The sequence below is a fragment of the Terrapene carolina genome, unplaced genomic scaffold, assembly GCF_002925995.2.
Source record: "Terrapene carolina triunguis isolate 2854851 unplaced genomic scaffold, T_m_triunguis-2.0 Scaffold180, whole genome shotgun sequence".
NCBI lineage: Eukaryota > Metazoa > Chordata > Testudines > Emydidae > Terrapene > Terrapene triunguis.
In genome coordinates, this window is record NW_020664531.1 from 436741 (window position 1) to 453141 (window position 16401).

The 16401-nt window shown below is 44.0% G+C and overlaps 1 protein-coding gene across 1 annotated transcript in view; it reads left to right on the forward strand.

Moving 5' to 3' along the window:
* The first annotated feature begins 1474 nt into the window (after positions 1-1474).
* The window catches only part of VOPP1 (VOPP1 WW domain binding protein), a 95774-nt gene continuing 80847 nt past the window's right edge, over positions 1475-16401 (forward strand). The window contains exon 1 of the mRNA XM_024209325.3: positions 1475-1899. Within this exon, the coding sequence (XP_024065093.2) occupies positions 1849-1899 (51 nt within the window). The 5' untranslated portion in view covers positions 1475-1848. The remainder of the gene's footprint in view (positions 1900-16401) is intronic.

Sequence of the window (16401 nt, forward strand, 5' to 3'; positions counted from 1 at the left end):
ATGTGCATTGCTTCTCATTTCACATTAAGGATTATGGGCCAAATTTTCAAAAGTAGCCACTGAAATAACTTGGATCTGATTTTCCTAGATGGTGTGTGTAACCCACCAGTCAGTGTGTTAGATGTTCTCTTCTATGTCCAAGTCACAGAGGCTGCAAGTCTGTTACAGCTCTTTCCTACCTTTTTAATTTAAACGGCACAGACTCTTGCTTTTAGGTCCGAGACTCCTGGTTCAGTCCTTGATGTTGGCCAAAATGGGGACCTTCACTTTGCAGCTACTACCGGTATTGCCTTCCGTGGGTGCTGTGGATGCTTAGGAATATCTGACCAATCCAGGCCAGGATATCTCACGTTGGCCAATGAGTAAAGCTACGTTTTAATCACAGGTATTTTTAGTAAAAGTTATGAACAGGTCACGGGCAATAAACAAAAATTCATGGCCCCCTGACCTGTCCATGACTTGTACTATAAATACCCCTGACTAAATCTCAGATGCCCTGGGGGCCGCCAGGGCACCGCTGCTGCTCTGGGGCGACGGCCCCCAGGGCGCAGCGGCTGGTCCGAGACCGCTGCTCCTGGGCAGCGCCCAGGTCCCCTGCTGCTCTGGCGTCCCCCTGGGTCAAGCTGCTTGGGGCTACCCAAGCAGAGGCAGGGGCAGCGGGCCCTGGGGCTCTCCCAGCTGGACAGCCCTAGGGTCAGCCACACCGCTGCTGCAGACGTCACGGAAGTCCTGGAAAGTCACGGAAACCACGACCTCCGTGACAGACTGGCAGCCTTACCAGTGGCAAAGGGAAGATCCAAAATCAGTGGTTACTTTTGAAAATTTGTTCCTAAATTCTTCTACAAGGTCCCTTAATCCTCTGAGGGTCCCTAGTAACATACAACACAAAAGGGGGTTCTCAAGTGTACTCATCAATCCCACCTACAGAACATGGGCCCTGAACCCGAGAGGCTGCCTGATGGACGCTGTCGGTTATGGCCGTTTATAATCCCCCCATTCCAGGCCTGGCACGAGCCGCTGCCATGTGGCTGCGCGTTTTGGCACAAGAAGCGGGCAGGTTTTCAGCCCTGACCTCACGCCTAGGAAAGTCTGGCCGCGTTTTGGACACCAGGAAGCTGGACCCGAGGGCTGGTCACTCTCCAGCCCCCAGCGAGGGGGAGGCTGCAGGGCCAGCTCAGCGGGCTCAGGTCTCCTTCCCTTCCGGGCTGCTCTGCCAGCCAGGTGCCTAGCAGCTCCCTCCCCCTGCAGCCTGGGCACGGCCCCATCGCCCTTCTCCTCCCGGGCAGCCCCGGCCCGCAGCCCGTCTCGGCTCCCTGCCCAAGCTTGCGGCGGCTCCCTGGCCAGGAAGCGCCGCGGGGCGGTCCCGGGGGCGGGTCCCCGCCGCTCCTCTCTCCCCGCCCCGCGGCTCCGGGCCTCTTTGTGCCGCTTCAGCCGCTCTCGCCGGGATCCGCTCCCTGCTGCGGCTCCCGCGGCCCCGCGCCAGGCTCCCCGCGCCGGACGGTCCCCCCGCAGCTGCTGGCCGGGAGGGCGCAGGGCAGCCTGACTGCGGACTGACCAGCCCTGACCTTCTCCCCCTCGCCAGGGGATCGGGGTGGGCGTGGCTCCCCCATCTCTCCTTGTCTCCCCCCAGCCAGGGGATCCCTCTGTGTGTGCACTGCTCCTCCTCCCCCCAAACCCACCCTACCGCCCCACCCAATCAAGGCATCGCCCCTGGGTGTCGCCCCCACCATGCTCACCCCTTGATCCTCTTCTTGCCCCCCTTCCCCTCCAGTGACAGTGATGGGGCTTGCTCTGCTGACAGCTTTCATGTGCATCTGAGAAAATAAGGATACAGAAAGAAGAGGCGAAATGAACCATTTCCAGCAGTGGGTCATATTCCTGCTCTCCTTGTTTCTGGAGGTAAGATTGAAGATAGAAATATATATATTTTAAATTTAATAACTATTCTTCTGTTGTTTGCAAATAGATTTTCTGGTGATATATTAAAAAATCGTATTATTAATCATGGCATTTATGTATTCAGATTGGTCTGATTACTTTTTAAATGATGGCAAATCACTTAGTGCAGAAAGTGGATCTGTGTGGTCATGTCTCCCCAAATCTGGTCTTGTCGTCCCCCCCCCCCCCCCCCCCCCCCCCCCCTGTGTGTCCCTTTCCCCCTCTAGATCAAAACTATAATGTATTTTGTGCTGTCAGCCTTGGAGACCTTGAATACATTTTCATTTTTGATTCTTGAATGGGTGGTTTGAGATTCCGGATTCATTTTTCTCACTCTGGATCACCTGTCCCACATCTTTCTTTCCCTCCTTTCTTGTGCTGTTGTGTATTTTTTTTCCCCAGTAGAGGGGAACACTAACCTTTTGAGAGAGAAATCTGTATGTAGTCAAATATTAATGATGCTCACAAGCTATAACTGTACAGATGGGGGAAGAAAAAGCTTTTAGTCCCCTAGGAGCCATGGAAAACTCCCATGGACATCTGAAAAACTTAAAAAGCAACTTTGTAGTGGGGCTGTTGTAAAAATATTTTCTATGCTGAAATTGACTTGATTTTGTAGGACTGAGTTTGCTAGTTCTCAGGGAGGTGCAGCAGGGTGTTGATGGGAAGGAGAGTATACAGGGAATACTGGTATGGTGATAGTTTAGTTATGGGCAAATGAAACTATTCTTGGCTACACAAAATTGGCAATTTAGAAGCTCTAAGAACTAACGTTTTATAATTCGTATTCAGCTGTATGCTGAATTTCATTTGTACATTATTCTTGTGTTGGAATTGATTCAGTAACAGACATGTATTCTGGAACACTAACTGTTGAACGCTACCTTGTCTTGAAGCACTTTGGGTTGGTTAGTGTCTTAGCTAGGTGTTAAATGCTGCACAGATTCACCCTTGTGGGAATGAGCAGATTTCAGCTAGGATTGGACTGGAAGATGTATCCAGTTTTTGGACTGGTGCCCTTTTGTTGATGAAATGTATTATATAAAATGGACGGTTGCCAATATTGGCATCAGAATGAACAGGCTCCGGAGAGAGTGAGGAGCACTCTATTTTAGACTTCCTGGATGATTTTGGTAGTTTCATATTTAGCTTTAGCAGTTACAACAAAAGGGGGGGAAAGTGCAGCTTATGTTAATTTAAAAAAGTTATTTTAAGCCTTGTACTTATATCACAGAGCTGGAAGGGTGACTTTGTAGGAGTGAGATCCACATGCTTTTAATAAAAAGATCAGCTGTACTCTCATTTCTTCTTTTGACTTTTGGGGTTGAATTCAGTGCACCTAAAAGCATGGCATTACACTGATGCGAACCAGGCTTGATGCAGGCATGTTGCCATGTGTGAGCTCCCCTTTCACAGCTTTGCCAATGCACTTCAGTCTCTTCCTTATCAAATACTTCCCGGTACGGTGTATTTCATTGATTTCCAGAAGACCTAAGTGGTTTACTTTAATGTGCTTTTTGAACACTTGACCCTTTGGATGCCATCTGGTAGTTTAAAGCTTTGGAAATGATGTAGTTCTCTGTGCTGGATAGTTTAGAGAAGGAATATGGTTGTTGCAAAAAGAGAAAACTGATTGATTGGAAAACGACTAGTATCTACATAATGATGCAGTGTTTCAGGAAATGGATATTTTTAGAATCCGTGTTCTTTCTTTTTAGGTTTATGCCACCCACTTAGATGAACTATTCCTGGTATATTGGCCATTATGCTATCCATAATTGTCACACTTAAGGGGAAAAAACGGGACGGGGATGGACAAAATCACATTGGTATAAGTGGATTTAATTCTATTCAAATTAACTGGGTTGTGCCTTTTTCACCAGCTGTGAATCTGGTCCAGTGCCTTCCATGATAACTCTTGGACTCTGCAAAAATTCACTATAAAGAACGAGAGGCAAAATGTGAATAAGAGGAAACAGACTTGAAGAAAAGCAATAAAATAAACCAGAAAGGGAATTGTTCATCAGAAAATGTGGGAGGTTTTGCACATGCAAGATCTATTTGATTAGATGTCTTTGGTCTGTAATACATGTTATGTTGGGATTTGGTGTGGTTGGAAAAGTAATTTGCATAAATCCTCTTTGGATATACCTCCATGTTGATTTTATTTAAGGTTTTATACTGATTTTAATCTGGTATATTTGTTTTGCCATCTGGATTTGTTTTGTAAAGCTCAGGATATTTTTATACATTAGGTGCTGTATAAATAAAATGTATTGTAGATTGTTATCAGTAATAGCAGGTAGAAAAAAGGCTCAAGTTTAAGACTTGTTGAGCATAAACCACTGGATCAAAGAAATGTGACGGGTTTTTTTGAGTGAAACTTCTGAAATCTATGGTAAAGTGTACTGACTGCCTTATGACTGGTGCACGAGATTGACTTGCTACATGATTATTTTATCCAGGTTGCAGCTTCCACATGAACTAATTTAATATTTAAAAGTAGTGTTAGCTGTGTCATGCTTTTTTTCATTCAGACTTTTTTGGGATTCCCAGGCCATTACCGCAATAGAAGTAACTGTAATAATAATAAATACTTAGAATTGATTATTGTCAAAGCACTTTACAACGATTAACTTATAAGTATTTTATTTATTTGCTTAAATAGCACAAAATACACCCTATAAGACATTTCTACATCTAAATAATAAAACAATATTTATATTTAGGCAATCCGAAAAACACAACGTGATTACAAATGAATATATATTAAATTCAACCTCAGATACTAGACCCATATCTTCTTAAATATCTCTAGATGGTCTCCAAAGTTAACGTTAGCTAATTCATTAACCTCACAACACTCCAGTCAGACAGATGTTGTTATTTCCATTTTAGAGGGAGAAATTGAGACAGCGATTAAATGACTTGCCCGAGGCTAGTGACGGAGGTCAGTGTCAGAGCAGAGATTAGAACACATTAAATTCCTGGCTCTCTGTGCTGTTCGCAGGACCATGCTGCTCTGTATAGCAGGGCTTGAAATGTATTTATCATGGAAATTTATTGCAAGCAGATATGGTGGGGATGGACAGTTAATTCAGAGGTTTTCCTATTTGACAAAGGGTTCCCACCATAACTAGAGAGACATTTACAACATCAATCACTGACTATTTTCTTCTGAAAAAAATAAAACAAACAAGCAACTCTGCCGCAAACAGAGATTTCTAGAACCCCAAATGGGAGAAGAGCCATAGATTTCAAGGATCCACAAAGGTATTTAGGCTTCTAACTTCCATTGAAATCAGTGGGTCTGGGCTCGATTGACTTCATTATTGTCTGTCTATTTAACGGGGAAGGCACTCAAATACTAAAGTGGTGGACGGAAGTGCAAAACCATAAGGCAGATGGCTGCACAGGTAATTTAGGATCCCGCAAGAAGTAAATGAACATTGCTAAATGTACATTTTTCTTTCTTTTAAAAATGAACCTGGTTAGTCAAAAATCAGTTTTGTGCCACAATAGCAGTGTGTGCTATGCAGAGGTTCTTGCGTCTCAAAAATCCTATTTTTCCAAAGAGCCCAGATGCACTCTTGAAATCCATGAGCTGTTGGGGCATTTATATAGCCAATCATATTATCTATTGCTACAGCTGTGACTCCTGTAACAGTCCTGTGCTTAATTTGTTTTAATTTTATGTGGGTCAGCTTTATGGAGGGATGGAAAGTGGGTCCAATGGGAATATTTGTTTGCCAGTTCTGGAATGTATCGAGTTACCCTGCCTTTATTTCTTTAGACACCCAGTGGCTTTTGGGCATGGGTGCTCTATATATTTAAAATATTATTTTAATAATGAGTCACTGCCTTTAGGACACTGTTGAAAACCCCCTTGATTAAATTAGGCCTTCTGCCAGCCAGAGCGAGGGTACAACATCTACTTGCGGGTTATTTCTCGGGAAGGGTGTTCATGTCAACCTCTGCAGCAGGCCCAGGCCATTGTATTTATGAAGCTTGAAATCCTTGATGGGGAAGACTGAATTGAACATTTTAGGATCTACTTTTGCTAAAGGGTATTATGTTAGTTACAACACTATGCAGAGGAGATGTTCTATGGGTGGCTCACAGGATCTAGGTATACTATTCCCAATTCTGCAGGTAGTCTGCTGTGTGGTCTAAATTTTCAAAAGTGTCCTCTAATTTTAGATGCTTCAGTTGGATGGTCAACATGAGATCCCCTAGAGCCTTGTTTTCAGAGCAGCTGAGCACCTGCAGGTCCCACTGTGGACAGCTGAAAGTGTGAGTGGAAAGCAAGTCATAAGTGTCTTAAGTTGGCCATCCAAAAATGGAGGCCGTCAGAATGTGTGAGCGCTTCTGAAAATGTAAGCGCTGGCCTCTGTGTACATTAAGTTCTCCCTCTGTAAAATATGTATGATGAATGATACATGCTATGTCTACTTGATAGATGTATGGTGAGGTTAAATTAATCAATCTTTGTCAAATACGTAGAGATCGTCAGATGAAAGGTAGACTAAAAGAAGAACAAAGTATTATTTTTTGAGTACAAGGCAACAGACATAATTTGCTGATCAAATTGTTTTAACTGTAAATAAAATCCAAAATAAAAAAGCAAAAATTGCAAGCTTCTTTCCATTTGTGTAATTGCTGTCTCATTTTTTGCATAGACTTAAATGAGATTCAAGGTATGGGATGTAAGGTAAACTTAATAGTTCAGGCTGTTCATAAAACTTCTTTACCTCCCTTTATGTGAACAAAAATGTTAGCAAAGGCAAACAAACCAGTCTAAAAAGCCCTTTGGTCCGTTTAGATACAGGCAGAGTTCTTAAGATTGGGGTTTTTTTAAACCACAAAGTTCTCATTGTTTGTACTCATTAAATGGTGTGTGTGTGATCTCCATGACAAGTGATTGTCAATAAAAGACCACTGATATTAACCATGCGCTATTAAAATCACATGGATAAGAAACTTTACCTGTGGTTGGCAGCATATGGGGGGAGGAGGGGGAATGCTTCACATGCACAACCCACTAAAAAGGACTGCCAAGAGCATTTTTCTGTCCATTTGTCCTGCATAACATAACACCTTTACCACGTGATGGAGAATGTTACTGCAGATGTGTCCGCTGACCCTTTCCCATCTGTTCATTTCAAGATGCACAGGGGCTCAGCAGCATGAAAATGATTTTCTGTGTCTCCTTTCTCTCTTGCTGTTGGTTGGAAAGTAGCTGTTGCATCACAGAGTGAAGGAAGAGAGCCGCTTAGTATGACTTATTGTTTTGTGACACAACCAGGGCTGGCAGGAACCAAGTCTCCCCTGTCTCTGGACAGTACTGCAGTGACTTATAGGCAGGCAGCTTCAGGCTGCACACTGGGCCCCTTTATTATTGTCAGTGAGAACATTTCCATGTTAATTGCAAAAGTGGTACCTTAGAAACAGCAAGAGAGAGGTTCTTGAGAACCATTTGCCTGCTGTATGGAGAGGTTGGGGAATTAGTCCCAGGTGGATATGCCTGCTGCGAGTTTTCTTTACTGTGTGGGGTTTTTTGTTTTGTTTTGTTATATCACTGAGTTGGTTTTTTATAGAGAGCTCTCACAAATACTTAGCACTTGTCATCATGCTTTCTATAAAAGGAAGTCGCACTTTCTCTCTCTGACCCCCTTTTGCTCTCCTTACGTCCCACTTAGCTGATGGAGATTCCCATAGTTTGCATGCACTTATCAGTTTAATATTGTGTTTTGTGTCTATGGCAATACAGCCTGTCTCCTCCATTCTTTCAGCATGCAGGAGCCTTTTTGTGAAGTTGTAGTTTATTATGGTGACTTCAAAGATCTTTAGCAAAGTTTTCAAAACCTCAGGATTTTTTTTATAATTAACGTACCTCTAAGTTTCAAAATTGTCTTTTTGGGGGGACAAATTTTTGATTGGTTTTAAAAAATAGTACTCCAAGGCCAGGGTTTTCCAGGCCCTGAACTTTGAAAGGTGTCCTGCCAAAAAGTGGCAAGGGGAGATAACGAAGGTCTGAATAGTGAGGAGTTTAATATTTTTTTCCTGCCCGTGTTATCTTGGGACTATCAGGAATGTCAAGTTTGGGCTTCTCTAGTTTTATTGGATCTGGTTTTGGATGACTCAATACACACAGATGGCTTTTTCACACCTTAACTGAAGGGGCAGAGATGCTGAATCTTTAACAAAGATGTCCTTACTACCAATTGTGTATTAAGCATTAACGTTAAATAGCGGTTAACAACATTTTAAACTGTCTGATTAATAATCTCTTCCTCTTAATGGTCCAGCTTTCAATCTCTTTAGGTTTAATAATTTCCCTACTTCCCAAGTCATCTACCTAATTATAAAACAGACAAGACCTATGATTGTAATAGAAAAAAATCCTACTTTTTTGCAGTAGGTGGGGAGAGGGCAGATGAGCATCATTGAAGCCTTCTTCATATACCATAAATGAGTGAAAAGGAGCACAAATCTTGTTTTCCACTGCAAGTCACCTTTAAATAAGGTTAACTTTTCCAGAGAGGTGTTTATTTTCCCCACATCGCTTACCCCATGTTCCTCAGTACTTTGACCAGGGGTTCTAGTGACCTCTCTGGCCCTCACTTCCTGCAAATTGAGAAAGGGGTCCTGACTAGACCCCAGCTAGATAGGAAGGGGCTCTGATAGTGATTGCAGGATGGAAAGGATTTAGAATCACAATTCTAGACTACAACTAGGGTCTGATTCTGGTCCCAGCATTCCTGTGGCATCGTTCTTCTTTTGTCCCATGGGCTTCTTTTTGAGTCTCAAGGTACGTCTACACTTACCGTAGGGTCCGGCGGCAGGCAATCGATGTTCTGGGATCGATTTATCGCGTCTGGTTAAGACGCAATAAATCGATCCCGGATCGATCCCGGAAGTGCCCCGGATCGATCCCGGAAGTGCTCGCCGTCGACGCCGGTACTCCAGCTCGGCGAGCGGAGTACGCGGCATCGACGGGGGAGCCTTCCTGCCGCGTCTGGACCCGCGGTAAGTTCGGACTAAGGTACTTCGAATTCAGCTACGTTATTAACGTAGCTGAATTTGCGTACCTTAGTCCGAAGTGGGGGGGTAGTGTAGACCAGGCCTAAGTCAGAACATGAAGTTTGAATGAGGGAAACTTGCATTGATTCTTTTTCTTAAGCAACCTTGTAAGCAGGGCCGGCGCAACCCATTAGGCAACCTAGGCGGTCGCCTAGGGTGCTACAATTTGGGGGGCAGCGACCGCGGCGGTATTTCGGGGTGGGACCTTCCGCTGCCTCTGTGGGGGGCAGCATTTCGGGGCGGGACCTTCCGCTGCCTAGGGTGGCAAAAAAGCTGGCGGTGCTCCTGCTTGTAAGGCTGCATAAGAAACCAAATGCCCAGCGCTAGTGGTGTAGCATTGTGGAGAGGTCACGATTAGCAGCCTGTGAGGCTTCAGGGCAGCGTGAGGCATAGGTGCTACCACAATACTGACACACATACTACTTCTACTAATACAATAACCTTATGCCTGTGCTGAAGGTGGTCCAGACTCTGGTGTTTGAGATCTGCAAGGTTTCTTTTGATCATTCTTACAATTTTGCCGATCGCTTTGGTTAATAATGAGAACACTTTTCCATCTATAGATCTCAAAGGCTGGGTAAGAGTTATCCTCTCCATTTTACAGAAGAGGAAACTGATGGTTTGCCTACCTTCATGCACTAGTCAGTGACAGAGTCAGGAATAGAACCCAGGGCCCTAGCCACTGAGCACACTGCTGTTTTACAGCCAAGGGGACTGATTGTTTCTTCCCTGTAATCAGGCACTCCATTCCAAGGCTTCGGGACAATGAAAGCAGACATTGTTCATCAGTGCTGAAAAGCAGCAACAAAAACGTACATTTACCAATGCTATACTGTAGCTCTCCCTAAGCACCTCTTTTCTCCATTTAGAAAAATAATGGATGCTATGAATCTCTGTAGAAAATATGCTTGCTTAATTTCATAGAATCATAGAATGTAGGGTTGGAAGGGACCTTAGGAGGTCTTCTAGTCCAACCGCCTGCTCAGAGCAGGACCAATCCCCAGACAGATTTTTGCCCCAGATCACTAAATGGCTCCCTCAAGGATTGAACTCACAATCCTGGGTTTAGCAGGCCAATGCGCAAACCACTGAGCTATCCCTCCCCCCTTTGACAGATTAAGTGTTCTCTGGAACAATCCCAGTTGATAACATTTCAATTTTTTATTATTTCCAGAAAGGAAAAACATCTCTGAATCCACGGGAGTGAGTTTTCAAAGTGCTGTGCGATGATTTGCCTGCCCTCCTGCTTCTGGTGTTAATGGACGTCTTGCAGCTAAATCGCTGCCCACCACTTTGAAAATGGCTCCCTCTCCCTCAAGTTTCACGTAGGAAGAAACAAAGGTAGAAGCACTGGCTCTGATCCTACATTTCTTGCCCACCCCAAACTCCCACTGAAACAGAATGATTTTACCTGCCTTAAAGTAATATATTTTGTGCCAACGTGGATGTAATCATTCCCAGCCTATTAAAATCTTGGGATGATGAGCAGAACCCTCCAGAACAGGGACAGGCCTGCTGTCTCAGGGGAGGGCAAAGCTGCAGAACTCAGTATTTAAGTGATTGGGAGACAAAAAATGAACAAACGGGGATGGGTGTGGAGATCATAACGAAAGGTTCAGCTCTGAAGCCTGAAGACTATCCCCAGCAAAATGATGGCATGGTTATCCGTACCACAAGCTTCTCCACGTTGCCCTGCCAACGTGCTTCCACTCTGACCTACAAGAACCGTCTCTAGGAAGGGAGGGTATTTTAGTATACTTGGCTCTTTTTCTTCTTAGGCTGTCTCTCTGTGGGAATTGCCAATAGGTGTCAGCTGTGTTTGGGGTTTCTGCGAGCTGCACATTGTCTATGGGTGGTTGGACTGAAACTGCCAAACTCATTTCACAGACAGAAAGTAATATAATTGAAAGTCTTTTTCTTGATAAATTTCCTTTCTCTCTCCCCCGCCCCCGAAGCCTTTCTGCAAATGTAGAAAGTCAGTTCAGACTCTTGTTTCATTGCAGTTTCATTGTGCCTGGTGGCTTTAAGAAAGCATTAGCTGTTGATGCAAGATCAGTGCAGGATGACTCAAGCAAGAGTTTTCTTTCATGCCCCCAGAGGAATCTGACTTTCCCATCACTAAAGATAATCAAACCCATCCCAGTGAAATGAGATCCAGAAACTCACTGTTGGCCTTCCTTGAGCTTGAGTTTCCAGCTAGGGGCTGTACTGCACTCAGGACAGCAAGGACCCGAGGACCAAAACATTGAAGGAGATGGAGTATCTGGTTTCAAATTCTGCCTGCAGATGCACCTGTATAACCCCATTGACTTTGATTGGGTTGCATGGAAGTTACTGAGAGTAGGTTCTGACCATTAGCATGCTACTTTGATATTTTCAGCCAAGTGTCTACCTTATGTTTTTATTAGTAAATCTGGGGTTTAAAATCTATTTTTTTAAAAATCTAACACAACCTCTAGCTATACTGAGTGTTCAATTAACTATCGATCCCCAAAAGGATATCTGTTAGGGATCACAAATTGCAACAGGTTGGGTGATAATGGTGCAGAGGGTACCTGTTACTGTTAGTCCCAGGCTTTCAATAGTTGCATTATGATTCATACTCACAGGCAAGCAGCGTGAGCCAGTGAATAGGGCACTGAATTCTAGCCTTGGCTCTGCCACTGACCCACTGGGTGACTTGGGCAAGTCACATCATCATTTGCTTCAGTTTCCCCATCTGTTAACATGGATGAAGTGATATTTTTCTTTGTACAGAGATCTGTACATGAAAAGTACTAAGCATTATTACAGACCATGATCCCACAGACCTTCAGCACCCAAAGCTCTTATTGACTACAGTGATTCTGACCCACGGCAGACAGCATTTTTTATGCCAGGATCTCAATGTGTTGGACAAATGTTAATTTATTAAGCCTAGCAATATTCAGTGAGTAGGCAGTTATTATTATGCAGATTATTTACAGATGCACATGCATACACTTTTACCAGAAGACTGTGGAGATTTTGAAATCTCAATAAGGGACATATTATAATGTGTACTGTATGAGGCCTATTGTAAAATGCACTAAACTTTCTGACAGGTAAAATTTACTGATCAAATATGATGCATATATTCCCCCCTATTATGAGCTTTTAACTTTTAACAAAGGCTACAGGAGCCCTCAACCTATTACCTTTACAGTTTTATATGGTGATTCCTAAACATAGATTCCACAAGGGTGCCTGCAGTATCAAGGGCGTTTGGATTAAGTTTAATTCCTCAGTAATCTTGACCTCCTGATTTTATTGGTGCCCTAATCCTGGGTCTCATCCAAACTCCATTCAAATCAGTGGAGAGACTCCCATTGACTCTGCTGATCTTGGAACAAGCCACCTGAGAGTTGCTGAGCAGCTGCAAAACCTATTGACTTTGCTAAGAATTGTGAGGGCTCAGCAGGGCCTCAGCACGTCTCAGGATTTGACCTGTTGCAAAGTGAACTGTGCACTGTGGGTATTGTACAGAGTCATGTCTGTTTTTCAGTGTGCTGGTGTTTGCCCCAAAATCAAACAAACTACATTAATTTATTTGTAGCACCACTGCTAGAACGCCGAGGCATTAGTGAATCAGTTCTTCTTTTCTGCACCTAATGTCGCCTGCCAAATCTGGAGAGCAGTTAAAACAGTTCGCTTGAGTGAGAGAGGGTTATTTTAAACAGTTGTGTGCTCCCCGGTTGTGATTAAGGTTGCATAAGGAGAATTGCATTGTAGTGATTATGTAAAAGAGATTATGTAACGAAGCGATGCTGTAAGCAAGTCCCTGGTAAATGCTAAGAATAATTTGTGAATGTGCATTTATTTCTTTTATATACACAATGCTTAATTTCTGTAAACTTTGGGTGGTAGGCCAAAGCACAGGACAGAGTTCATAGTGTCAGATTATTAGGGCATATTTACTCCAGTGCATTGTAGTGTGGGTAGCATTCTAAAAGGCCAAGTGTGTTGTTCAGCTATTGTATCTTAGTCTAGTAGGGTCCTATCTGGCTCAAATCTTATACAATAAAGTTTAAAATCATATGGCTTAATTAGTTTCTACTGGTTTTCTCAATTAACCCTTAGAATCTTGTCATTTCCCAGGCTGCCAGCCACATGAAAGTTTAGGAGGATGTGTAGTTTAAATCCCTGGAAGGACAAGAAAACCTGCTTTGCCTCTCAGAGGGTTGGGGAGCTTTCCTCTTTCTCTTGCAAATTTGCCTAGGTATCAGTTCTGTTTTACATGTTGTGACACAGGGACTCTTTGGCAAAGAGTTCTTGTTCTGTTCTTGCAAACAACTCTCATCTCAGACTTGACTAGGTCACTACACCAAACAGGATCGTCTGTAGGCACCAGCAAACCAAGCACGTGCTTGGGGCGGCACAATTTCAGGGGCGGCATTCTGGGCGCTCTCAGAGTGTTTTTTTGTTTTTGTTTGGGGCAGCAAAAAACCTAGAGCTGGCCCTGACACCAAACACATGTCTTGCAGGGTATTTATCCATGAGGGCAAGTATCAGAGGGGTAGCCATGTTAGTCTGAATCTGTAAAAAGCAACAGAGGGTCCTGTGGCACCTTTAAGACTAACAGAAGTATTGGAAGCATAAGCTTTCGTGGGTAAGAACCTCACTTCTTCAGATGCAAGAATCCATGAGGGGTAACATGTAAGGTATCTACAGAAAGCTCATAACTTACCAAGGCTCATAATCATTGCAAGATGTATGTATGGGTAATATTTAAGGAATAATGTGACTATTTTGAAAGTATGCTTTAGGAGCTTGATATAAAAGTTAGTCACCAGGGGATAATGTGTCTCATGATGGCCCACACATGCAAGAGGGAGTTGTCACCCCTTCCCTGGTGAGTTGGTGAAGTAATGCAAGGCTTAATTGTCTAGTCTTGCTTCATCCTCAGACTATCAGTGGCAAACCACCAGAGACAACTGCAAACAATCAAAACCATTTGGAGTAAAAAAGGAACATTACAACAGACTGGTTTGCCCTGTCTGTGAATAGAGACAAAAGACTATATCAGTCTAACAGAGGAAGGGGAAAGACCCCCTGAATCCTTTCACTGAGGAAAATCCTTGGGGAGCAGGGACCTTCTCATGAAAATTTGGATCCTGGTTCCTATGAAGCCAGCCATCTCTGCAACAGACTTAACTTTGTGTTTGTGTGTGGTGGTGGGGGAAACCTATTTTATTAGATAGGAAAGGTAACTATTGGTAAGTGCAGCCCCAGGTTCATGTTTTATTATTTGGTTTTGTATTGTACACCATTTGTTTCCACCACTGTCTTGGTTAGAGTAGAATCTCTATTCTCCCTCTGAAATAAACCTGCTTTTGGTTTATTATAAGTATTCACAAGTGCTGTGCATTATACAGGAGTTGTGATTTAAGGTCAGACTCGTAAACTGGAGTGCACTGTTCCTTTGGGGGGCAGAGGATCTGGGATTTCTGTAAGTGATCAGGGGCTGGATATCACAGGGGGGACACTCAAGGATTGGGGTGTACTTATTGTTAACCTGCAAGGCAAAGTCAGGGTTGGCATAGCATGTAGGGGAGTGCTTGAGTGGCTGACAGGCTGGCGGTGTGAGGGAGCTGGCAAACAGACATCACAGGAAAGACTCCCTCTTACTGGAAGCAGGGAATAACAAGGTGACTCACAGTCCTGGCTGCCCCGAGCACCATCACAGTGGCGTAGTTGGCAGGATTTGTTACCTTGTTTGCTAGCTAACCATACACCACGCACTTGTACACCAGTTAGTGAGAGATCAAAGAGAGGGAAAGTTAGAAACAGGGAAAGAAAGGTTACAGTTTGTTTTATTTTGGGAAAGGAAACAGAGCAGCAGAAAAGGCAGGATGAGCAGATAACTGTATACTAAGCCCATCAAGAAGCAGCTGGAAGAGTTGTGTGCAGAGCGCTGCTTATTTGCCACAGAAGATATATGCAGGGGTTGAAAACCCTCCTCATGGAATCTGACAAGCATCACAAAGGACAGCCAAACTCCCTGAGTGTGCTTAAAGACTCGGGGAATCTGCCTAATACCATCACCAGTGTGACACCCATGGACCTGGACAAGGCCAGGATAGAGCTTCACAAGCTGGAATTAGCAGAAACAGAGAGAGAGTGTGAGCACCAGTAGAGGATAGCAGAAATTGAAGCCCAAGAAAAAGAGAGGCACCATGCCCTGAGCATACTGGCCTTACAAAAGCCCATGGGTAATATTCCCCAAGAGTCAGCCAGCTGGGCCAAACTTTGCCCTGCATACAGAGAGACAGATTGTACTGAGAAGTATCTTATCACTTTTGAAAGAGTATGTGAGCTGCGCAAGGTTCCAGAGGAAAAGAGAGTACCCAAGCCAATCTCCACCTTGTCTGGTAAAGCACTGCGGGAGTTTAATGAGATGGATGTGGGGGAGACATTGAAATGAGACAAGCTTAAAACAGCTGTGTTGCAAAGATCACCCCCAAAGTGTACCGTTTAAGATTTAGAAACCTCAAAAAAGCGCATGAGAAGTTGAGTCATTGAGACTCTAGAGAATGTGTGATTTAATGAAAAGGTAGACAAAGGGGAAAGGGGTAGAGGATTCTGACCAGTTGTTTGATCTCTTTGCACAGGAACGTTTCCTTACTATATGTACTGAAGAAGTCAGTGGCAGTCAGGGATAAAATCCTTGCCACTGTACAGGAAGCAGCTGATATTGCTGACTCCTATATCCAGGCCAGACCATTCAGTGAGCACAAACCCCAGAAGCCTGGTGTAAAGAGAGCCCCCCCCCCCCGTTTATCCCTGGGAAAAGGGGAAGGCAGTGTGATTCCAAGCATGCCCCATCGCAGAACCGATCCCTTCCTGGGAATCATCATTACAGGGCCCTAGCGCAGGCATGTGCCCAATAAGGAAAGCAGTGGTTAGTTCTTTGTGCAGGAGAATGAGACCAGGCTCATTGGAGAGCTCTACAGGCAGCTTGTGGTGCCCAAAAGGTGCAGAGCTATTAAGTTTGGCACATGATTGTCCATTTGCTGGTCACTGAGGGAGGGAAAGAACTTTTGAGAGACTTAAGAAAACGTTTGTTGGCCCCATATTCAGGATTTGGTGAAGGACTATCGTAAGGCACGTGGCTTACGTCAGAAGCAGGAGAAACCTACCAGTATCAGCAAGGCTCTGTTGCAGCCTTTATGTGTGAATAAAGAAGCATTCCACAGGGTCGTCATAGATATCATAGGGCCATTTTCTAGGCTGTCCAGAAATGGGAAAAGATACATATTAGTGGTAGTTGATTTGCCACTAGATATCCAGAGGCAGTCGCCAAGTCAAACATGGAAACTGGAACAGTTGCAGATGCACAGTTCACTACATTAATCAATGTGT